At 44.2% G+C, this 24,008-nt stretch overlaps 4 protein-coding genes across 6 annotated transcripts; 2 read left to right on the top strand and 2 right to left on the bottom strand.

The window, feature by feature from the left end:
* Positions 1-797: 797 nt before the first annotated feature.
* On the bottom strand, positions 798-5,294 carry LOC120697180 (tRNA pseudouridine synthase B-like). Its single transcript, XM_039980323.1, has 9 exons — positions 4,403-5,294; positions 3,963-4,018; positions 3,797-3,879; positions 3,495-3,573; positions 2,664-2,774; positions 2,138-2,247; positions 1,936-2,019; positions 1,454-1,491; positions 798-1,346 (listed from the first exon to the last, which is right to left on the bottom strand). The coding sequence occupies exons 1-9, from the start codon at positions 5,253-5,255 to the stop codon at positions 1,276-1,278; spliced, it is 1,485 nt and encodes a 494-aa protein (XP_039836257.1). The 5' UTR covers positions 5,256-5,294; the 3' UTR covers positions 798-1,275.
* A 284-nt stretch (positions 5,295-5,578) lies between these two features.
* Positions 5,579-9,639, bottom strand: LOC120697181. 2 transcript variants are annotated; one of them, XM_039980325.1, is made up of 15 exons: positions 9,257-9,639; positions 8,508-8,648; positions 8,306-8,414; positions 8,080-8,223; positions 7,782-7,886; positions 7,400-7,483; positions 7,164-7,279; positions 6,972-7,073; positions 6,778-6,891; positions 6,635-6,691; positions 6,473-6,539; positions 6,337-6,390; positions 6,179-6,253; positions 6,037-6,072; positions 5,579-5,911 (listed from the first exon to the last, which is right to left on the bottom strand). In XM_039980325.1, the coding sequence occupies exons 2-15, from the start codon at positions 8,534-8,536 to the stop codon at positions 5,798-5,800; spliced, it is 1,206 nt and encodes a 401-aa protein (XP_039836259.1). In that variant the 5' UTR covers positions 8,537-8,648; positions 9,257-9,639; the 3' UTR covers positions 5,579-5,797. The 2 variants fall into 2 exon arrangements, with proteins under 2 accessions (XP_039836259.1, XP_039836258.1); XM_039980324.1 differs by having other exon boundaries at positions 9,252-9,639.
* Positions 9,640-11,783: 2,144 nt separating this feature from the next.
* Positions 11,784-17,169, top strand: LOC120697178 (probable serine/threonine-protein kinase WNK2). Of its 2 annotated transcripts, XM_039980322.1 has the most exons (10): positions 11,807-12,066; positions 12,185-12,222; positions 13,197-13,424; positions 13,683-13,906; positions 13,987-14,144; positions 15,236-15,416; positions 15,510-15,590; positions 15,698-15,844; positions 15,923-16,363; positions 16,467-17,169. In XM_039980322.1, exons 1-10 carry the CDS (start codon positions 11,992-11,994, stop codon positions 16,475-16,477), a joined length of 1,584 nt encoding a protein of 527 aa, XP_039836256.1. In that variant the 5' UTR covers positions 11,807-11,991; the 3' UTR covers positions 16,478-17,169. The 2 variants fall into 2 exon arrangements, with proteins under 2 accessions (XP_039836254.1, XP_039836256.1); XM_039980320.1 differs by having other exon boundaries at positions 11,784-12,066; positions 15,923-17,169.
* Positions 17,170-18,678: 1,509 nt separating this feature from the next.
* Positions 18,679-20,154, top strand: LOC120697183. Its single transcript, XM_039980326.1, has one exon. The coding sequence runs from the start codon at positions 19,004-19,006 to the stop codon at positions 19,934-19,936; it is 933 nt and encodes a 310-aa protein (XP_039836260.1). The 5' UTR covers positions 18,679-19,003; the 3' UTR covers positions 19,937-20,154.
* The last annotated feature ends 3,854 nt before the right edge of the window (positions 20,155-24,008 follow it).

Genomic DNA, 24,008 nt, shown 5'->3' on the forward strand with positions numbered 1-24,008 from the left:
CATGCCGGTGCCGGTGAGGTCCGTGGTTGCTCTTGTCTTGCGCGGCATGCCGGTGCCGGTGAGGTCGCTGATGGGAGCCCGGAGGCCCTGCCCGGTCCATGCCGGGGCCCGGCGCACGCGTTTGCGTGGAGCGGGATGGGGGCACTAGAGCTCTGCGACGACGACAGCAACGGAGCTTGGAAGCACACTGGCGGGAAGCGCTCCTCGACGTGGCCGTCGGAGCGACGGTCGCCGCCGGCCGGTGCAGGACTGCAGGCTGTCGCCGGCGCGGATGGGTGTCCGAGGAGATGACTATGGAGGCGTTAGTTCGAGACGCGGGCGGACGTGCGCAGCCCCGCTGAGTTAACGCCGCCATGTGGCCTCGGCGGACTGTCGCCGGCGGCGAGCATGAAGCGTCGTCTCCTGCTTATCTGCCTAGGGAGGTGCCTGGTGCCCTGATGAGGATAGACGAGGAGTCGTCTACGACATTCCTCTCTGATTTGCTGCTTTTACATCATTTGCTTTCTGCATTTTGTAGCCCTCCACAACATATGGCAATGCATCGGACTGGTATCCTCTAATTTGGATGACTACAATTCGTGGTCAAATAAAATCAAGTCAGGCGAGGTTGCTCAGTCTCTTCTTTTTTTTTCTCAACTGCAATCAAATCATCCAGTCCTACACAACCTGTATACCTGATACCTGATCAGCTATTAAATCTTCTTTTTTTTCATCTTTTTCTTTGACAAGCTGTATACCTGATCAAATCAAATAGTCATCTGTGCAATACATACTACACAACTTTTTTCATGAAAAAGTATACACAATCAAATCATCCAGTCCTCTTTATAGTGGAGACAAGAAACATCAACAAGTCAACAAAACTGTCTGTTTCCTTCACTTCCAAAAAAATAAGAAAAAACTGATTCTCTCCATCATTTGGATAGTCAGCTCAGAGACAAGACTATGGTGTCCCCCTCAATTGAGAATTGGGGTTCGGTTCAGAAAATCAACAATTCAGATAAATGCAAGCTAGCTCATGTATCTGTGACTAATTTTGCATTCCTCATCTATGCCGATGAACTGAACGAGAGCACATTTCTTCAGCTCCACCCAATCCGCGCTGACAGCCTTGGGAATGAACGGCTGCCCACCCATTTCCAGATTCTACACGAACATCTACTCAAGGTAGCACTTCACTGTAGACTTAATTTCTAATGGTGCCTGGGAAATGGTTGTAAGCTGCATGTAACCTAGCTCACTGGCATCTTCCAGAAGGCATGATTTGGAGAGTGCTCATAAATATGCCTTGGTAATTTGTTCTTCAAGCTCATCGAAGTTCCAAGCATCATTGACTGAGTATTCACCTGCAAAGTAAGAATTTATTAAAACCTTCAGAGGGAGCAAATTTTCACTTCATTAGAACTATTGGACCATGTAGATTGTAATCAAGACGCACGGCATTGGAAATTACCTATTGAGTCTCTCCGCAAGGCAGTTAAATGAGCACAGCTGCAGGAAAATGCATAGATTTAATTAAGTCATAAAAATATATTAGCATGAAGAATATGGGGATGGCTAATAACAGTTACTAATGAAAATGGAAAAAATAGCAATGGGGTCAATCTACATGACGGTTAAGAGTGTATCTCAAACTACATTAAAAAAACAAGAACAAATAAGCATTTGTTGGAATGCTAAATCTCAGGTGAACAGATATCAGAAACTAGTCAGGTTTAGTACTTGATCGAGCACATATATTAATTCATAACATAAAAGGATGAAAGCAAGTAAAGCGAATTGCACAATCCTAACGACTCAAACCTTTATAGAAACCTGAATTTGATCCTAACACTTTTATTCAGTCATTGCACAACATACATGCTGATGTTCATTTACACAGACCCCACATAAAGAAAAAGAAAATAAGGCTAATACAAGAATAATTGAGCAAACCTTCCAAGTGCTTTCCCCAAGTCTGCACACAGGGACCGAATATATGTCCCTTTTGAGCAAGTAACCCGAAATATCAAATTCTGTCTGTAGACATGCCGGGAAAAAAAACATCAAGAGGTGTTCAGGCAATCATACAAACAGTATCCAGATATTTATTATCTACTATGAATTCGAAGGTAGGAAAAGAGGAACATAAGATTACCTGTCTTCTAAACTGCGCTCAATGTCAAACTGGTATATCGATATGCGTCTTGGTGAAAGCTCTACTGTTTCACCCCTCCTTGCTTTGTCATACATCTTTTCACCACCAACCTGATACCCATTATACCATAAGAAAACAACACAACTTATGAACTCGTGATTTCATGGTCGATAAACCAGCAACAGGCAGTGTGACAGCATATGGAAGATCAGTAATATCAAGTTGAATCACGACCATATCCAACTATACCCTTATTATTTTCAGCAAGCACAGTACACAAACAAGTCCTAAAATAGTGTGACAACTGTAATCTATATGCACCTTATATATTTCTTTTTTTTTCTTTTTCATAGCATCAACAATATACTCCAAGTGGTTTGTATCCAACTATCTAAAAAGTGTCAGACTGCTGAGCACATTGTCATTCATGCACAATGGATAGTTAGCAACTCCCATAAACAACTCTAGCTACATTCTCCTAAATATATTAATGAGAAAATTAGCTTTAGACACAAGGATAGTGTACCTTAATGGCAGAAAACATCGGGGGAACTTGCCATATCTCACCCTTGAATGATGCTGCTGCCTTTCTAATGTCTTCATCTTTGATGTGTTGCCATGGTTCCCTCTGGATAACCTGATCATAGAAAGATGATAGGCATAACCTTCATTTAAGCATAATTATAGAGATACAAATATAAATTGAACAAAAGTTAATATAAAAAATTAGTATGCACAACAGACTTGGGAAATCACAAATGGATTTAAATATTATTTCATGAAAAGGTTTAGATTGCACACAATCAACTACTGACATATAAAAATAGAGTTAGTAATTTCTGGCATTTGCAAAGATACAACAACAACAACATAGCCTTTTTTCCCAAGCAAGTTGGGGTAGGCTAGAGATGAAACCCGAAAGAAATAAGTTCAAGGTTCAGGCACATTGATAGCTAGTCTCCAAGCGCTCCTATCCAAAGCTATCTCTTTAGAGATATTCCAATCCTTAAGGTCTCTCTTAACCGACTCATCTCACATCAGTTTAGGTCTACCTCTACCCCTCTTTACATTATCGACCCGCTCAAGATAGGATCAACAAATTCTTGCGGAGATTAAGTCACCTGCCAAATGATATGTAGATTATATACATGCTGATAAGATGATGAACCTCTTTCCATGGTAGAATATTTCAATATAATTTTTTAGCAACATCAAACAGAAGCATAATTAAATGTAAAACTAATAAGTTGGTATTTGGTATTGCTTCCTGAAATTCCATTCAATAAGTTCGATCCATTTGCAATCCCTTAATAGAAGAATGTTCAGCAGATCATCAAAGAGATGCTAGGATACATACTGGTGAATCTGCATCCCAGGTTGATGTGGCTTCTCCAAGTCGAAAAACACCGCTATAGCCTTTAACCATTCCTTGGTAGCTTCAGAAGCATAAGAAAATTCATTCAAAAACGGAATTTATAGAAATGGACTGAAGATGGAGGGATGATAGCATCCAAACTGATAATTCCAGAGTCCATCATACTTTATTTATCCCAAAAACCTAATATACTAGAACAAATTTTAAGTAAGATAAACCACAAGAAGATCGTTCCAGTGTCCACAAGAATAAGCTTTCCCCCAAAAGTTTATATAGAATGTTACCTATCGACTATTTTGGTTGCTTTTCCTATACAAACAATCAACACTCCAGTTGCCATGGGGTCCAGAGTACCAGCATGTCCAACCTGCAACCACAGATATTGCAAATGTATACTTAGTGCTAAGAGCTAATACTACATTCTGATATTATGAAAAGCACTGATATCACCTTTTGCACTTTCACCAAGCGCCTCAACTTTCCACAAACAGTAAATGAAGTCCATCCTGATTAACAGAAACATGGGTTCAGATAAATAAAATAATAAATTAGGATGGAAGGCAACAGGGTACAATAAAACAATGCCCCAATATAATCCTGTCTGTACATTATAAGGAAATTGTAAGACTAGCTCTCCAGATAGGAAATAGAATAAGAAACCATATCTTTGAGGCAAGTTGCAGTAGTGCCACACTGCCTGACTGCAATGTGATCGTTGTACAAATCACATATATTTCATGAAAGAAATACCTGTGCATCAGATAAAATAGCTAAAATACTAGTGCTATTACACACGCCAACCTACTAATATTGTTGAATGTTGATGCAACAGGGCGAGAGTATGAGAACCTGTAACATCAATGCACCAAAGGGGAGGAGAAAGGCACCACCTTTGGGCTTGTCAATGAGCACGACGGTCCCAGTCGGTCCGTCCCACCTCGGCGGCAGGTCCGTCGTCCTGGTCACGAGATACGGCTGCGGGCGCTCCTCCTCCCTTGGCACCTCGCGCTTCACCTGCCGCGGTTCCGCTCCGACTGCCGCCGGTCTCTTGGCCTTTGTGCTGGCTTCGCCGGGGGGCTTCCTCAGAGACCTGAAGAAGTCTTCCACCTTCCTCTCCAGCACCTCCCCTTTGTCGCTGTCGCCGTCCTTGTTATTGGCCACCCGGTCCTCTCCGTCATCTTCCTTCTTCTCATCGTCGAAGAAGACGAGGCTCCTGTCGGCGTCGGTGGCCGGCCCGGCGTCGGCGGGGACGAATGCGTTGTCCAGCGACTGGTGGGGGAAGTACTTCTTCTCGAGGCGGTAGAGCATGCGGTAGTGCTTGTCCTTCTCCCACGGCATGGCGAAGGTGTCGTGGAAGTAGAGCGCCTCCTCGCGCGCGTGCAGCCGCGGGAAGTCCACCACCTCCGGCCGGAGCTCCACGAACTCCGACGAAGAGGACGCGGAGGGCTTGGCGGCGGCATCCGGGTCCGGGAGGAGGCGGCTGCGGCGCTTGCGGAGGTACCTGCGCTTGGCGCGGTCGAGCGGCTGCTCGTCGGGGGGTGGCTGCGGCTGGCGGTCGGCGCCGGCGTCGGAGGAGGACTTGGGGGGCTTGGGGTCCGCGGGGCGGTGGACGATGAGATCGTAGTAGAGCGGGTAGGGAGTCGCCGTGAGCGAGAGGAAGCGGCGTGGGAGGCGGAGCAGCTGCGATGAGGAGGAGGATGGCAGCAACGCCGCCGCCGCCGCCATGGCTCCCGGTGGAGGCATGGGCCGTGTGTCTGCGGTGGGCGGCGTTATCGCTGAACGGTGAGGAAGCCTCATGTGGTAGCCCAGCCGTTAGATCTGCAGCGAACGGCTCAGATAATAACCTTTTTATCTTTTTTATTTTAAGTTTCAATGAACATTACACCATGGTGCGTTTGGTCGGGCGCAATTAGTATGAGAAAATGGGAGTTTAGAGATAGAGATTTAGAATTCTCTTTTGTTGGACGGGAGTGGGAATTTTAAAAATGACAAATACAATAGGGATCCAAGCACAGCATTTTAACCAACTAACAAAGAACCAAGTCATCTGAACCACGAGGCAAGAATAAGATGGACGATTCTTGAGCATCAGCAAAAAGGGCTCTCATCAGCAGAACAATCGGTCGGTATATATGTATAGATCAGATAACATCCCTCGTGTACAAAGCTCCCATTCCACCACGAACTCGCCATGCGTTTACTTACAGAAGGACCTCACATCAGCAGCTACCGCCTCTACCTCTCTATACAAAGTGCCAGCACCATTGTATTTGTAGTATCAAGAGCTAGGCGAGCGTGGAGTTTGGAGGGGTGATGCCCATCATCTTGTAATACGCCTTCTCCGCCTCCGCCATCCTCGTCTGGAACATGCCCCATTCCTTCCTGCACCGCGCCCTCACCTGGAAGACAGATTGTGTTGTAGTGAGACCCCCAAGAACAAGATGGCCACGAGGTTGTGGCAACCGCGCTCCTCTATAGAAAGGGATGAGGGATTCAGTAGTGACAAGTAAGGTAATATGCGTACCCCTTCCCATGGCGCTTTCCCGTTTTCTGACTGTCCCTGTGGATTATTGCATTTGTGATGGTAGGGAAGATGTAAGGAGTCTGTAGTTGCGATTGCGGCTGTCAATCTGAAGAAACTAGAAACAGAGGATATTTTTCGTTACCTGGTTCCCGAGAGAAGGAACAACTTGGTGAACTATCCACTGTGAATCAACAACTCCAATCTTTTCATGAGCAGGCTGCAACAAATGACCTCATTCAGTGAGTGCATTCAGGATAGCAGGTTGCTGGAAGGTAGAACTTTGCCACAAACACAACATACCTCCTCACATTTCCTGAGAGCAAAATCCAGGCCCCAACCGTGAACCAAGTCATTCTGCATCCAAAATCAACATTGAACAATTACGCAAAAAGGATGGTCGCTGTAAAATTCAGAAGTGAAAGTATGACAGATGAACCTGAATCATATGCCACACACATCTCCATGCATCTCTAGAAAAGACAGGAGCCATTATTTCAACAAACCTGTACATCAAAGACACAAAGTTAGCTCTCTATCTAATGCATGATAATCTGGTGACAATATGATGGGAACTAGGAAGTATCCTGGGAACACATACGCGGCACAAGGTGGAAGATGAGGGTCAGAGCACCAGCCAGGTCTCTCCTCTGTATCCCTATAACAAATGATGCTAAAATTAAACACTAGACCTCAACAAAAGAACAAACAAGTATCTGCTTCAGAGATAAGAATTACACTCACTTGTGAACCTCACGGTCACCTCTTCTTTTCGTCATCTGCCATGTTAATCCCCGATCAGGCTCTAATCCAGGTTGAGAGATCTCCAGATTATGCTTCTTAACAAGCTTAATGTACCTGTAATCCAACACCATCATGATATGTAAGTGAGTCATGCCAAGAAGCACTGAGAGGAAGTGAGGAGAATGAAGGCATACTCCTCTGCATTAAAATGCTCCACCCCCAGGTCCTCATCCCAGATGAATATGTACTCGTAATCTGACACAATATCAGGATGAAGGAATCTCTTGGCATACCACCTAGAGGTGTAAGTTGGCAAACAAACTTTTAGCAAGCAATTATTTCAAAGCAACTGCAATACAATAAGTACATTAGAGACAGAAACATACCATTTAGTTTGTTTCCTGACACTTATATGGATGGCTCGCTTTGACCACTCGAATTCATCCCACTCGGTCACCCGACCATCATAGTGGAATAACAGAATGGCAAAGTTGTCAGAAAACTGCAGAACCAACAGAATCAGGTAGCTGAGTTAAACAAAATTCCATATAAGGATCAAAGTCTTCATTTTCATCAAAATTAGGGAAAAGCATTTTGTTTCAGCTCAAATAGGCAAAATTACCTTCTTCACTGCTCTGTTTATATTTTCCTTCTGTGCAATCCCAACAGTAAAGGTAACAAGGTACTTTGGTTTGAAGGGCAGGTCCTGTATATTAAAATGAAATTTCAGCATACAACATTACAAGCAATAATGAGGAAACAGTGCAAAAGTTAGGTTCTTCAGTTTGAATTATGTGTCAACCCATCAAACAATAGTGATGTTAAGCAATGTATATTCTTGTAGCACATGTCAAAAGAAACATAAAAACATAAAATTTGGAAATGGGATGGGAACAAGAAAGAACAAGCATAAGAAGGATCATATGCTTCTCGACATGTTCAGCTCTATAAATACTTCAAATTCACTTGGAGGATATGGTGTATGGTGCACAAAAAAATAATACCTCACTTGGCTCTCCCCATAACCTGCGTAGATGGAAGTCAGACTCTGGCACAACGATACCTGGTGCTAGCCTCTCTGCACCCTTGGGATTTGTTGGGACATAAATCTAAATATCATCAAAGGAAAATCTCAGTCAGTAAGAATGAACTAGATATTTGTGAGCAAAATAATGATCAGAAAGAATAAATGATTTATTAACATGTTCACATTTATCAAGTATTCAAGAAGAGGGTTGTGTTTAATGGATATCATTCAAACAGCCTATCACAAATAGTATAGCACAAAGTAATATAACAAACCTTTAAACTACTGTTTGAAGTTGGTTCGGTACCGTTTCCCCTTGCATTTCTGGCAGAAGTCCAAGCATGATTGAGTATAGCTTGGGTAGTCAGCCCAGAATTTTTGTCTTCAATGTATGAAACAAAGCTAGCTGGGAAGTGAAGCTGGCAGATTTCAAACAGACATAAGTTACATCCTTACATTAGTGGAAATATTGAAGTTACGTTGAAATCACTATCATGATACCTTTGTTATGCTGACAGAAGGGAATGAAATTCCAATGAAAAAGCCAAGGACTGCTCCAATAATTGTTACCATAACAAGCCTCATGCTTTCATTAGGAAACCTAAGGACACTGCAGGCATCAACATGCCAGAATGAATTAGTAGGCAAAAATAGCCGTCAGGGAGTTCATGGCTAAAGGGAAGACAAGATTAGGTATACGAACCTACGACCGAAGGTTGCGAGTTTCGCCATGCTCTAGTACAAGGATGCAGCTAGAGAAGTAAGCCGGTTGAAACTGACAAATCCTAAGCATCATATGGCGAGATCATAATGGAGGCAGCTTTGTGGAATAAAAAAGGGAAGCCTGGAGGAAACACAGACAATGGCAATCCATAGTCAGATGTCAGAATCAGAAAGCTCCAAATAAATTGTGTATTTACATAGCTACTAAACGCGTAACGAGCCAACAATTAAGCAGAAAAGGTGAGCCTCACAAGCATTTGCATTATACGATTTTGTGCGTGTAGAATGAACAGATGCAGAGCAATTTCAGTTTTCCTTGCAGTCAAATTCAAACAGCTTATTTTCCTCTATGGAATTACAATTACTCACAAGTACAGAGTAGGGCCTAGTAGGAACAGCTGAATTAACGGCTTCTGCCTATAGGACGCAAAACAGCAGCTACAAATTCGAAACAGAAAACCGCGCATCTATATTCATTCTTTCTTTCTGCAGCTGTAGCCAGTAGCAGAAGCCCCGTGCATCTGAAATCCCAATCCAAAGACCAGCCAAATCACCTACCCGCGGCGCCTAAAAAACAAATCTTTATTTTTTCATAATGATGAAGAGATCTTTGTTTGCACGGCGGAACGATATACTATAATACTACAAGTGGCTAGTACGACGAATCGAACAACCAAATCAAAGCAGGCGGCGGAAAGGCGGAAGCTTTGGCAGCAAACCAAACCTGACCAGGCCTCCGCGAGCTCCCTGGCCGCCGGAGGGAGCTGAAGGCTTCCGATCGAGGGAGGCGGGCGCCGCACCCCGGCCGATCAGCCACCGGCCGTGGGCACGGCCGCGGCGGCGTCGGCGTGGAAGGGGCGAGGAGCGGAGCGCGTGGGCGGGCCGAGGCGTGCGGGGGAGGGGAGGGAGGGGAGGCAGGCGCGCGCGTATATATGCGTGAGGCGGACGGTGGACAGGGTGGAAGTCGTGCGCGCCGCGGCAATGTCAGTTGCGATGGAGCGGAGGAGCGGAATCCGATCGATCGATCAAGGCGGAGCGGAGGAGGAGGAGGAGGAGGAGGAGGAGGGAGGCAACCAAACCCAAGGGAAAGTAAAGTTGGGGACGACAGGGAGAGGCCGCGCGGCTCTGCCGTGGCCGTGCCAACAAAACCATGGCCGCCAGCCAACCCGCGACCAACCGCGACAGGCAACCTGGCCCCTCCTCCCCGTCGACGGGGACGGCCGGGCCGTCCGATGCCAGCGTGCCCTCCTCCTCCCCGCCGCCCGATCGCAGGACCACCCGTGCCTCGCACGGCACGGCGCCGGTGTATGGGCCGAGACAGCTCCACCATCTCTCTCTCTATGTCGTGTTGGGGTCAGGCCAGAAGTAGAGCACGCATGATCCATGTGTGTTGTGGAGGCTCCAAACATTTTTCATTTTTATCGATGGCAACTGTTAATTGTTTTGGCAGCACGTTCTTGTGAAAAAAGGGTGGGCATACCTGGCTTCTTTTCCCCTTCGAGGAGGGACTTGTCTGGCTTGATCGAACACAAACACCCTTTAGGTTCCTATAGTATCCGGTGCATAGATAGCAAGAAACGTTGTGAATTATAGGCAATGCTTACTACTAGTAGTTGGTTAGGTTTACTATGATAAAACACATTGCATTCAGAATGTTCATGTGGTACTGGATTTAATTTAAAAATTAGGCAATTAGCATCAACATTCAAGTGATAATCGACATGCTCGTCGAAAGCGACATACTACTATATGACACTTCGTCAATCTCGTACTCATGAGTAAGATGTATTGGCTTAATCTCTGAATGACACGTGAGCACCCTTACGCGCGAACGAGTGTTTCTAGTGTTCTCCAAATAAATAGTAGATCATATGGACATTAATTTGTAACAAATTTTTATGTTAAACGGCTACATGTACCAAAGCATATGAACATTCAATTTAATGGGCTAGTTTGGATTCAAAGGGCTAAAAAATAGCTCTAGAGAATCTTACTAATTAGGAGTATTTAATAAAGTCTATGTACAAAACTATTTGCATAATCTCTGGGCTAATTCGCAAGACGAATCTAATAAGATAAATTAATTCATAATTAGTGGATGATCATTGTAGCATCACTGTATCATGAATTAATTAGACTTATTAGATTCATGTCGCAAAATAGCCTAGGTGTTATGAAATGAGTTTTATCAATAATTTATGCTTAATACTCTTAAATATCAAGATTTCGTAGAGCTATTTTTTAGCCCTCCGGATCCAAAGGCCAATGTTATGATTTCGCTAATCGCTATGCTGAGGTTTGATTACACTATAATTATTTATTGCAAAACAAGGACTGCATGAAATACTCCACTTCCACACATGCATGGTACACACATGAGTCTAACATTTTACAAAACCGTATAAACGTGCAAAGCCCTTGGCCATTGCTTACACGTAACATCACACAAACACCGTGTTCGGCAGGCTGGAGCTGGAGGCTGGAGCTGGAGTTGTGTGAGAGAAAAATACTGTTACCTGGCTGGTGGCTGGAGGCTGGAGTTGGAGGGATAGGAGAGGGATTCACTGTAGTGCTGGAGGGCTGCTCACCAGCCGAACACAGTGAAAGAAAGAAGGAAATGCATTATAAAAGGACACCACAAGGACAATGAAGAAATACCTACATAAGTCATAGTACTACAATCAATGCTTAGAGAAAAATCGTAGCAACTTTAAAAGTCAAAGCGTGTATTCTGAAAATGTATGCATTTAATATACTTTGCCTAACAACAGGCAAGTCGCTTCGACCGTTAGGCGAAAAAGAGAGAACATCCTCAACCACGAGATAAGTTGCGTGTGGACCATGCTGCTCTAGTCGTATTGATTCGGTCAAATTCATGCCGTATACGCCGAATTTATCTTAATATTGAAATTTACAAATAGAAATCTCTCCAAATCATGATAATTCGCTAAAACTGCAATCACGTGCACATGGACACGGTCGTTGGTCCAATACAGGGTCAGTTAGAAAATCTACTAGTCCTCTACTCCTCTTTACGGTTCCACTTTTATCTTCCACACGAAGTTAAAAAAAAAAGGAGAAAGTGATCTTGATCTGTATAAAAACAAAAAAAAAGGAATTTGATCTCACTACATCCTTCCAAAACGCTGTCAGGACTCAGGACAAGAAGAGAAGATTTTAAGAAGAGACCGGTGTGACGCGAGTACGGAGCCTGTGACTCTGACCTTCGTCTCCTTCGCTCAATCACAGACAGACAGAGTAGTGGTGTCTTCTTCTTGCCCTTCTTCTCGTGTGGGCTGGGTGTGAGTCGGGTCGGGTCACAACTCAACTCAGAAAGGTTGCTTTCCGGCCGGAAAGGGAGCCGACCGCGAGCCCCCTGTGATCCCAATTAAGCGCCTAACCGCGACGCCCCCAAAACGGCAAGCTCCCTCCCAAACCGCCGTCCGCGCCCCCTCGCCGCCGCGATGCCGCCCACGCCGCCGGAGCCGGAGATGGAGCCGGAGTTCGCCGAGGTCGACCCCACCGGCCGCTACGGGCGGGTAATGCCTCCCCCGACCACGTTTGTCTCCCTTCCCCCTCCCTGCCTCTGCTCGATTCCGCCTCCGATGTCTGATCCCGCGGCCCGCCACCGCGCTGACGCATTCCGCCCTCTTGCAGTACACGGAGGTTCTTGGCAAGGGCGCCTTCAAGACGGTGTATCCTTTCATTTTCATTCCACAGGACTTAGACGTCTGATTCCGATTTGGAGTCGCCCGAGGGGTCGTTTGACTTCGAGCTATCGATTAAAGATCCCTCTTTTACGCGGTCCATGCGGTAGGGGGTCTTCTTAGGCTCTCGGCTCTTTGCTCAGCGATGGCCAGCGCCATTTGGATCAGTTCAATGCATTCTGATGCGCTTATCGCCCGGAGTTGCAGCCCAGATGTGTGGCCTCTTGGGGGCGTGGGGAACTCACTCTGTCTGTCTGTCTGACTGTCATATGTTGCCTTTGTGTGAAAAAATTCTGTCCTTTCATTTAAAGACGCGACTGGCATTGCTCTGCTGTGATTTGCTTGGTGCATTGTCTTTCTTGCAGTTCCCCATTTAATTATGTACCTGCTGTCCTAGGCTCATTAAGTTGACATTTGCTATGTCGCTTCCAGCCATTGATTTGAGACGTATACGATTGCCGTGATTACTTAGCAGTTTTAGTTTTGGTCTCGTAAAGTAGGAGAAAGGCTATCATGCACTGCGCTACTGTCATTTACAGTAACATTTCATATGTTTGTAAGAATAGATGTGTCATTTTAGTGTACATTTATAGTTATTCCCCCCTTACTATGTGCAGGATACATATATGTTTGATATGTAAGTTTTCATGGTAGCCATTAAAATTACTTGGAATTGACAATGTTTGTGCCACATTAATCTTATGCATTTGATGCATTGGTCATGGAGTACTAGTTTTTATTTATGATAGCATCAAGGTTGTGTGTGTATGCATTTCACTTGAAAAATTCATTTTGTTAATCGTAATGAAAAGTAAAGCTACTTCTACTTTAAGATATCTGTACTAGTGTTTTTTTAATCCTGCGAAGATACGACACAATGATAATTTGTATTGCCACCTGATAGTGTTATCTGCACTAATTCTATGCACTTGGGATCCTTGATTTATATTTTATTGGCATAGATACAAGGCTTTCGATCAACTTGAAGGGCTAGAAGTTGCTTGGAATCAGATCAAAGTGGGCGATTTACTTCGAAACAATGATGATTTGGAGAGGTTGAGATCAGAAGTGCGGTTGCTGAAGACCCTCAAGCATAAAAACATAATAAAGTTCTACAATTCATGGCTTGATAGAAAAAACAACAATATAAATTTCATCACAGAGGTCTTCACATCAGGGACGTTGCGCCAGTACGTGCCTCTTTGATTATAATTGTTGCCATTCGGATGTTTCGCACATCCTACATTACGTAGCTGAAACCATCTAGGTTGACATTGTTGTCGTCACCCAACATCCTGCCCCCTGATGCATGATAATATGTCATGTTTGCTCCAATACTACAAGCACTCAACATTGATATGAACCAAACAAAAATATATGCATGTTAGGTCTCTCAAAATGCACCTGTCCCTTGCTGAGCCTCATATCTATCTCATTCCTCTTTTCAGGTACCGCATTAAGCATAAGAAGGTAGACATTAGAGCTTTAAAGAAATGGTCAAGGCAAATCTTGAGTGGTCTTGTCTACCTGCACAGCCACGACCCACCAGTAATCCATAGAGACTTAAAATGCGATAATATATTTGTAAATGGAAACCAGGGTGAGGTAAAGATTGGAGACCTTGGTTTAGCAACTATCCTGGATAATGCACGTTCAGCTCATAGTATTATTGGTAAGGAGTTCATTGATTAAAGTATTCTAAGTTTTTCATCAGGCATTTAGATATTCTCATGAGGCTTCTATTCTTCGTAGGTACACCGGAATTCATGGCACCGGAACTCTATGACGAGGAATATAATGAACTTGTAGATATTTATGCATTTGGGATGTGTTTACTGGAGCTTGTTACGTTTGAATACCCATATTGTGAATGTTCTAATGCGGCGCAGATATATAAGAAAGTTTCTGATGTTAGTTTACTTAACCTCTGTATATATTTTTTAACTATCTAATCAGATTGTCTTTATGAGACTATGCACGTTTTATGGTTAGGATAAAATTTAAACGATGTTTTATGACATAATGGATTATTTCTTATCATTACAGTTAACTGCGAACCATACACTATTTTGCAGAAACAAATTATATTTTTCTAATGCAATTTGTCATACTAGGAATCTTGGATATACCAAAATTATTCAAAGGTGTAGAATCAAGATAAAAGTTCTAAAAATATGCATGCTATCTAACTCATACATCTATGCAAAGAACAATTTTGACGTTCTTAAGATGGAAAATGGAAAGATCTTGTAGGCTCCAATGGAGGGTTTCTTTTTTTTTCATTTTAGTTGCTGGAGTGTTTGTTCATTGCTTGCCAGCATACACAATGTGGTCTGAGCGAAACTGCAATATTCTCTGCAGTTTTTAAGAGAGCAAACATAGTTATTCTTGTTCATCAGTGAGTACTGTGCTGGAAGCACAGCAGTGCATACATATTACATTAGTAACCGCTAGCATGATTTACTTGACTGTCATAATGATATGACCTGGTGGTTGTGTACTATGTTATATGCCTGTGCTTTATTATCACTGTTCATAGAAATTATATATAACCACTGCTTTAACTGTTACAATGGATTGATGGGTAGTGCCTGGCTGTAGCATCTAGCTCTGTGGTTGTCTTGTGTACTACTACTATGTTGTTGTACGTGCTCAACCTGCTGTCAAACTGCATATGGCACCATGCTGGTGGATGCCATCATTCTCAAAGAGTTCACGACTTATTTTAGCCCAAAACACAAACTAGTTTGTAGCCAGCAATTTCATGCTTTCGAGGAATATGTTTTCTTTGGCACCCTTCTTTTTGTTATGTGGACTGAACAAAACTACAGAGTATGCATATACTGGGTTAAATTATAGTCTGCTCTATTAAACGGATTTATATCACTATTCATGTCCTGTGCATCCTAGGAAATATATGCTTAACTGAATTGATTGTCATAGTACGGTCGAGTGACATTGTACCTTTACACTTTCATAATCTATTGATATGGTATGACAGGGTGAAAAGCCTAGTTCGTTGACTAAGATTGATGATCCTGAAGTGAAATTATTTATAGAGAAGTGCATCGCCAAAGCCCCTGAAAGACTCTCGGCAAAAGAACTATTAATGGATCCTTTTCTCTTAGATGTTAGTGATGAAAAAATATTCTATCCGCTGCATCCAAATATTAATGCATCAGGTATGTGACTGAATTTGCTATATCTCATGTTACAGATGCAGGTTTCAGTAAACTTTTTCTGGTTCTCATATAATCATAGAATAAAAATGGCAGATACTGCTGGCAGTCCAAACCCAAGCACAAGCTACAGATATGACAGAGTAGCATCATCTGTGGGCCACCATGATCATGCAGGTACAGTCATATAGTACGAAGAAGTGTAGTGGCCTAACAAATGTGACAAAAATTTAATGATTCACTGGTTTGAGGCTTCTCTCCTTATGCCTTATCTTGAAATGCAGGTATTATGTCAGATTCACATCCTACCAACAACTATGCACAGGAAACCATGGATCCACATGCTGCAATTGGTCGAAGTATCACAGTTGAGAGTCAACGGAAGGATTTGAATACAATATTTTTGAAGCTGCGTATTGCTGATTCAACAGGTTTTTATGATCAAATCTTGTTATCATTGTATTGTTAATCCAGCACTTTTCCTCTATCCATTTTTCCTCTTAATGCAGGTCATGCCCAAAACATCCACTTCCCATTTGATATTGAAGCTGATACTTCAATCAGTGTTGCAACCGAGATGGTCGTGCAGCTGGATCTAACAGACCAAGATGTAACAGCAATTGCAGAAATGATAGATGCTGAGATACGTGCGCATATTCCTGATTGGGCAGTAGAGGAGTCAGTTGACAACCAAGGGGATGAAGGTGCTCATTCTGAGACCCATAGTTCAGAAGGTGATGAGGGAACTTCTGAATTGCGTAATGAACTTGATGCCTCACACAACGGCTTTGTTCAAGAACAGCTTCCTTCTGGAAAGAAGTACTGGTCGGACTCACCCAGGAGAGATGGTGATATATCTCACTCGATGGTTGTGGAGCCTCAAATTGGTGATAATATTGCCAATGGAATTCCAAAGAGGAATGATTTGGATGACATTGTGAGTGGAAAAGGTAAGGAGGACCAATCCTTTGGCTCTTCCATCCACCCTGTGGAAGGTATCTTTGAGCGAATATTGTCATCTGTGGACTTGTCCAACTCATCTGTGGTCGGCAGCATTTCTGTAGGAGCTTCTGTCGGTAGCAGCCCTCGCTCTTCAGATGACGAGCGAGAGTATAGTTGTGGTCAGCATCTTGTAGCAGATGTCACTGAGAGGTTAATAAACTTATTGGCTCAGCAGGAAAAGGAGCTCAGTGCGCTGCAAAGGAAGCATAAGGCAGATATAGAGGACATGTTGAAAAGTTTACCTGCAAAGGATCGTGAAGAGACCTTAACTAGGTGCCGCTTGAAGATGGATGAGAAAATGAGAGGTGACAAACTTTAGCTAAACTGTTTTGTGTGCAGCTTTTCTGAGTGTTGGTATATTTATACATACTCACGCCAAGGAGTTGTTTGCAATTGTTGTTGTGCAAAGGGAGATCTCTGTTGTGCAAAAGGTAGTCTTTTTCATTGTCCTTTTTGATATAATGGAGAAGCTGGAAGTGCTTGTCTGTTGGTCTTTTGCTGACCGAGCACTAAATAGTGACCAAACTGTGGAGGTTTTTGAAGGCAAGATGAAGTTTCTGCTCACCAAAGAAATATGCAGACACCACTATGCCGCTATGTGCCTGAATTGTTCATAAGGAGTGCCTCCCTTTTTTTTCCTTTGTTTTTTCTTTTGTATTTTGACCTGCCAAGGATATACATGAGTGTTTGAGCTGTTCCATACTTGTAATGACAAACTTAAGTCAATTATTTTCTGGATCACATGGTTCCCCAAGTTCTTAGAGCTGTACCATACGAGTGTGCATACTTATGCTTGGTTCACTCATTTCTATGATTGTCTGCACACACACATATACAGATAGATGTATATATTTGTTAATTGCAAGTGTGGCGTGGAGGCTGCTGAAGCTGCGGAGGATGAGGTAGCAGATCTGGAGCGGCCAGTGGATGATAAACAACCATTTCTTCAACACATGCATGCTCCCAGATCTCACATGCATATGCCTGGCTGCCCCAGTTTCGTGTGTCCTTGTGCACTTCTTTTCAGGCCCTTCCCACCCACTAAACTCCGTAAACGTAAAAAAACATCACATCGAATATTTCGACACTAAACTCCGTAAACGTAAAAAAACATCACATCGAATATTTCGACACATGTATGGAGTAATAAATGAAGTCTATTTATAAATTTTTTTGCATGGATGGGCTGTAAATCGCGAGACGAATCTAATGAGCCTACTTAATCTATGATTTGCAACAGTGATGCTACAGTAATCAACCGCTAATTATTAATTAATTATGGATTAATTAGCATCATTAGATTCGTCTCGCGATTTACTACCCATGTGTACAAAATGTTTTGTAAATAGACTTCATTTAGTACTTCAAATTAGTAAGATTCCAACGCAAAAAATTTTGCGCCGAAACTAAACACGACTGGTGCACCTGAATCTGTGTACCTGAAACCTGAGGCTCTGCAACCCAGCTGGTTGGGTTAGGACTGGTGCACACAGATTTTGGATCTGTGTTACAGTGGGAGTGACAAGCAGGGCCACCCTCCAATGCTACGCTGTCACCATATCTTGGGATCAATCCCCTCCATATAAGGAGGAAAAGGGTGGGAGACTTGTTGACCACTAGAACTGGTTTCGTTTGGGGAGCTTTAAACTAAACAACCAGCAGGTTAGTGCAAGGCCTACAATACCAACAAAAGATTACACGTAGCTAAGTTGCCTTGTTCCAAGTTATTACTACTTCGTTATTTTTGCATTGTAGTGACTCTCCTATAGAATTTTAATTTAATCTGATTGCAGATGTTACGTGGAATAATCGAGAGAGATGATAAATGACACATCTCTATCTAACCTCTTGCAGCGCATGAAGGTGTTCAAGGAGATGATGGTATGCGCCCCACAAACAAAGCCTCTGTCACGGGTCCGATGCATGCATCAAACCAGTTAAGAAGGATACATGCCCAGATGCACAAGAAAACAACAAGCGCTCTCCCCTTGCATTGCATGCTCTCCTTTCATTTTCGCACAACGGCGACGATTAGCAAGAGAAACAATGAACTGAAATGGACACAAACAAGAGAAACAGAACAAAATCAAATTCAAAATCGCCATGCTGAGTTGCTGGCTGATGGTACCTGTATATATAACTATATATGTGGTGGTGGTGACGATATTTATATATATATATTTATATATATACAAATGCATGCATTCAACAAACAGGCCCATCATCGAACAACACATGAATCCAATGCAATTATGCAGCATTTTGCCTGTATCCAGCCGATCGAGCTGAACAGAATAGTGATCCATGATCGTCAGTTCATCACCCACCCACCCTGGCCTGCGATCATGCATGTTCCGATCCTTCTCCCGCCGCAACAACCTCCTCCTCTTTCCTCCCCTCTCTCATCTGCAAGCGGCATGCAAGCGACTACTAGTATATAACCTTCTCTTCTTCTCCCCTTGGCCCTCCTCCTCTCTCTCCCTTTCCTTTTCTTCATTCCCGGCCTCGACTCTCTCCGATCCTCTCTCTCTCTCTCTCGCGAGGACAACGTACGCTACATGTCGCTGCAGCAGCGGCTGTAGCTAGCCATGCAGGACCACGTGTCGGCCTACATGCACCGGAGCGGCGAGCAGCAAGCGGCGCCGTCGTCCTGCGACCTCGCCGCCGTCGACGACGTTCCGGCCAACGGCCACAAACCCGGCAAGGCCGTCACCGCCTCAGTCTACCGCGCTAAGATCGCCGGCCACTCGCGGGTCGTCACCGTGTCCTGGTCCCGCGACCTCCTTTCGCACGCCTTCGCCGTCGCCATCTCCGGGGCCGACGGCGCCGCCGCCGAGTGCAGGATCGAGCTCCGGCCGTGGCAGTTCTGGCGGCGCGCCGGGTCGCGCCGCGTCGAGCTCGGCGGCGGCGCGTCCACGGCGCCCGCGACGGTGCGCGTGCTCTGGGACCTCCGCCGCGCGCGGTTCGGGGCCGGGATCCCGGAGCCCCGGGGCGGGTACTACGTCGCCCTCGAGGCCGCCGGCGAGGTGGTCCTGGTCCAGGGCGACATGCGCCGGGACGCGCTCCGGCGCGCGGCGTGCGCGCCCGCGGAGGCCGAGGCCGTGCCCGTGGCGCGGCGGGAGCACGTGTTCGGGCGGCGGCGGTTCGCGGCCAAGGCGCGGTTCCACGACCAGGGCGACGTGCACGACATCGCCATCGAGTGCGGCGGCGGCGGCGAGGGCGGGGACGCCGACATGGAGATGACCATCGCCATCGACGGCGAGGAGGCGGTGCAGGTGAAGCACCTGCAGTGGAAGTTCCGGGGCAACCAGTCGCTCACCTTCAGCCGGGCCAAGGTGGAGGTCTACTGGGACGTGCACGACTGGCTCTTCAGCGCCGGCGCGCGGCCGGCGCTCTTCATCTTCCGCCCGATCGTGCTGTCCAGCGCGTCGGCGCCGGCGGGGATGGCGGCGGCGCTGCTCGACGGGACGGTGGCCACCACCGGCTTCTGCTTGTACCTCTACGCGTGGAAGCTCGACTGAGCCAGGCCAGCTAACGACATTACCTTGCCTTGCTAGCTGGGTCTCTGCTGCTAGCAACCATGCATGTTGTTGATGAGATTGTCTGTCGGCGAAAATGCCTGCCTGTGAACTAAAGTTGACGAGTAAGAAATTTTTCTTTGATTTTGTAATTCTTGAAAAAAAAGGTTACATAACTATTGGATATATATAATTCTTGAAGTTAAGCTGCTAAGAGGCCACTGCACGATCCTGTTGCATTGTCCAGCAAATAAGAGAGGCCAGGATCAGAGCTTCTCTGTGTGTGTGTGTGCGCGCGCGCGCGCGTGTGCGCAGAAGCTATTGAATTTTCTCACCAGGAGTACTTATCCGAGAGTTATCTAACTCCAGTATCTGAGAGTTGAGGTAAAAAAGAAGAAGCACATAAGCTCCTCCTGCTAGACTGGATGTTGGCTTTATGCTACATATATAGACAACAGAGTACTTCAGTTATTTACATGATGTATGTTCATGGTGTATACATGTGAAGGATACACTACTGTAACTTTTGGAGAATATACACTACTGCCAGCACTGCATGATTAGGGAAATGATATGAGAGAGAGAGAGACAGGTGGTCTGCAAGACTGGAGTGCAATGTGTTGGGTGGGAGGCACATGGGAGGATGAGACGACAGGGAGTGGGTTCCAGTGCTGTGGTGTGCTGCTAGGCAGCAGCACTTGTGGTGGACGACTGACCTGACTCAGCCTGCTGGCTCACCGATCCAAGAAAATAAAAAGTTATATACATACATGTTGCCACCGCAAAAGGTGACAGATTGGATCCACCTCCCTAATCTTCTTTCCCCACATACAGCTGATTAGTTTTATGTTTATCAGCAGCCACCAATATAATTCACATTATTAACCTAGCCAGGGCATGGGCATCCTATGTGATGTCTTCTCCCAACTCTTGGCTGCTGAAAACATGGCACAGCAGAGCAATATCACAATGAGATTCCTGTGAAGTTGTTGAGATCAAACTGCGCCTTAATTAATTCTATTTGTGGAACCAGACGATCTGATTAGCTGCGTGCATAGAGAAAAAACAAATAAATGATGCCACGAGCTTGGGGGTTTATGCGGTGCCTGTCATCAGAAATTTGCGAGGCTGTATTTCCATTTGTTTATCCAAGTTGGGGGGGTTTGTGAGTGATGATCGAGAGTGTTGGTGAGATGCTAAAAGGCTGTCAGATTCCATCATGGGAAAACAATGAAGGGAGGAAGATGGCGCAAGTAATTAAACAATCTCCAGCCATTTTGTTCCCTTGCTATGCATCTGTTGGATATGTAGCTGGTGCCAATCGAGGCTTTATTTTACTAAACATAAAGGGTTAATTATACTACTTGTGATTGGTGCCATTTGTCTTCATGGCATATTTATATTACACTGCAAAGATATTACCAGTTCATTTTATAACATAACAGAAAGTTTCTTTTCATTTTTCGCCTCTCTCCAGTTGTTTATGCCAGCTGAGGATGCGTTTGATTGGCACAGTGCTAATCAAAACCTGGGCATGTTTGGAGTTTATTCACCAAAGTGCCGGAATATAATTAAACTCCAAATTAAACCTGGCCATGTTTGGAGTTTATTTTTTTTAGCCATGCCAAGAGTACAACCACAAAAATAAAAAGGGGAAATGAAATGACTGCGTGCTAAAGAAACAAAATCAAATGTGAAACAAGAAGTTCAAGCAAATATTTTTATTCAAACTAAAATAACACAATCTATGTTTTGTTGAAAAAACATAATAATTTGGCCGAAACACTTAATTAAGCTATAGCAAAAGCTACAACCATAATTCCATAAACCAAGAACAAAGCAAGGAACAAATCAAAATCAAATGGAAAGAACAATTCCATCTAAACAGTATTCCATCAAGAGTAGTTTCGAAAACAACTATGGTGCTGTGCGGGGGCAATCAATTCAGTTCCAAGACCCTAAAAGGCAAAGAGGCCATTAATCGCATCCCCATTCCCCTGGTCAAAGCTCCTATCTCTGTCGCTAGGACAATCTTCCTAAACAAATCACCTTGTTTGTTTTAAACCTATGCAGTTTCCTGACAGAGCCCAGTGGCCTGATGGATTTCTTCTTTGATCCCTTTTCTTCTGCTCGATCCGTTTCAGAGTTCATCAGAATCGACAGTTGCTTGGTCAAAACTGTTTCGACTTGCAGACCTGGTTCTGTCATCTCCTCACGGTTCACCATCGCCTTCGAAAAGGAGTTGGCTCGCTGGTTCTTCTTGTCCTTTGGTCGCTCTGGAGAGAGCGAAATAATAGAATTTTCAGGAAGGAGGAGTTGTCGACCCCACGTTTCATCTCCCTACTGAGAGACGAACTCCGAATGTGGATCTTTGCTGGGGCAAAACACTCTTTAGTTGGTCATATTTTTGGCGAGTAATCACTATCGTGCTTTTTAGGCCTACCCAGCGCTCTGACTAGGTGGGAAGTTGCTTTGGCGCCACTGGCGCCTTGTAATCTCTACTCTTCTTATTAATGAATGCTAGACATGTCAATGTCCAGATCTTTCAAAAAAAAAAACTGTGGTAGTTGCATAGTAGTACTATTTACTATTGTTACACACTGCAAATACCTGCAGTGTTTGACTTTGACTCCCACGAATAGGATAAATTACTAGCCTGTTACTCCGATCCTTTTCTGAACAAAACATTAGTATATGTATAGTGAAACTAGTTAAACAGTCCATCAGCAACAGAAAGGGATCGAGCTAGCACAACAAAATCGACAATGTATATCACACATGGAGGAGGAGGAGTATTAAAAACTAAGCATCGAAGATTAATTATTTGATGCTGCTGAAGATTAAACTGGTTAAGTAGCTTAGCTAGCATGGAGTTGTGTGAAGCTGTCTTGTTTAGTTTATACTCCATACATGCATGCATCGGTGGACTGGAGTATGCTGGTTTGTGCCCGGGATCAGCGGACAGGGGTCCCTTGTGGTGGATTCCAGCAACCACCACCATTTGGCCATGGGGGCACATGCATGTCCGATCCAACCTGGTTGCGTTGCTTTCTTCTTCCCTGATGCTGTGCCTCAAATCAAACCGAATCAAACCGATGGATAGACAACCTTGTCCTCTTATACCCCTATATCTATATGTATATACATGGACTACTAGTAGTATATAGTGTGACTCATCAGCATGCGAGGAAGAACAATAACAACCCTAGCTAGCAGTATTTCTTAGCTCTTACTACATTGCAAATTAAATATAATGGCATGCAATAGTGCTGTAAACAATGCACATAGGCATTGACAATTTGGCATGCATAATATTAATGTTGCTCTCCCAGCTCATCACTGCTCTCCAATTTACGCAATGCATGTAGGATGGCCGATCAGCCATTCAGCAATACAGCTAGCTCTACATCACATACACACGTCTTTTGTATTCTAGCTTTGTATTCAAAATCATACTTGTTTGTGATGGACCATGCTCCATGCATCATGCTGCCATTGGTCAGTTATACTTGTATATGTGAAGATTCCCATGAGATAGACATATTTGGTTCAAAAGAAATGTGGCTCCATATGTAAATAAAGATATATTTGTTAACGAAAAGAATGGAAGCTGTTTTCCATTGCCATGATGAGTATAGGTTTCATATATTATTAAGAGACGTAGTGTGTTTTTGGTAATTAAAGTAAAGAAAAAGTAGAATATTGATGATGCTTTTTTCCTTGGATGCCTTTGGCCAGCCGCCGACTTAACAAAGAACAAGGTGGACCATTTGCGACACGTCGCCCTGCCGGGCCTTTTTCCAAGCTTTCAACACAAAAGATGCTTGATTTTGTGGGCAGTTATCTTTTTTTTTTGTGCTCATGGATGTGTTTTCAAGCTTGCACACTTGTTTCAATGGGTATGGCTCCCAGCATCATCGGTTAGGATAGTTTACTAAGATGGACAACGTATGTAGAATAAAAGGGAAACGCTCTACTTCGGGTGACTTTTTTTTTAATTTCCAAACGGTGTATTTATCGTCCTCAACTAAATTTGTTACCTGTGAGTCTTTGGTCATAGTCAAATTAATACTAG

This window comes from Panicum virgatum, chromosome 3K (genome assembly GCF_016808335.1).
Source record: "Panicum virgatum strain AP13 chromosome 3K, P.virgatum_v5, whole genome shotgun sequence".
Classification (NCBI taxonomy): domain Eukaryota; kingdom Viridiplantae; phylum Streptophyta; class Magnoliopsida; order Poales; family Poaceae; genus Panicum; species Panicum virgatum.

Coding starts and splice junctions, on each gene's coding strand:
- LOC120697180 (XM_039980323.1), bottom strand. CDS start 5,255: ATGCCTCCACCGGGAGCCATGGCGGCGGCGGCGGCGTTGCTGCCATCC. Junction 3,574..3,796: donor GCAACCAAAATAGTCGATAG/GTAACATTCTAT, acceptor ATGCTTCTGAAG/CTACCAAGGAATGGTTAAAG. Junction 1,347..1,453: donor CTTGCGGAGAGACTCAATAG/GTAATTTCCAAT, acceptor CTTACTTTGCAG/GTGAATACTCAGTCAATGAT.
- LOC120697183 (XM_039980326.1), top strand. CDS start 19,004: ATGCAGGACCACGTGTCGGCCTACATGCACCGGAGCGGCGAGCAGCAA.
- LOC120697178 (XM_039980320.1), top strand. CDS start 11,992: ATGCCGCCCACGCCGCCGGAGCCGGAGATGGAGCCGGAGTTCGCCGAG. Junction 15,591..15,697: donor GGGCCACCATGATCATGCAG/GTACAGTCATAT, acceptor CTTGAAATGCAG/GTATTATGTCAGATTCACAT. Junction 15,845..15,922: donor GCGTATTGCTGATTCAACAG/GTTTTTATGATC, acceptor CTCTTAATGCAG/GTCATGCCCAAAACATCCAC.
- LOC120697181 (XM_039980325.1), bottom strand. CDS start 8,536: ATGGCGAAACTCGCAACCTTCGGTCGTAG. Junction 8,415..8,507: donor CTCGCAACCTTCGGTCGTAG/GTTCGTATACCT, acceptor TGATGCCTGCAG/TGTCCTTAGGTTTCCTAATG. Junction 6,391..6,472: donor GTGTGTGGCATATGATTCAG/GTTCATCTGTCA, acceptor TTTTGGATGCAG/AATGACTTGGTTCACGGTTG.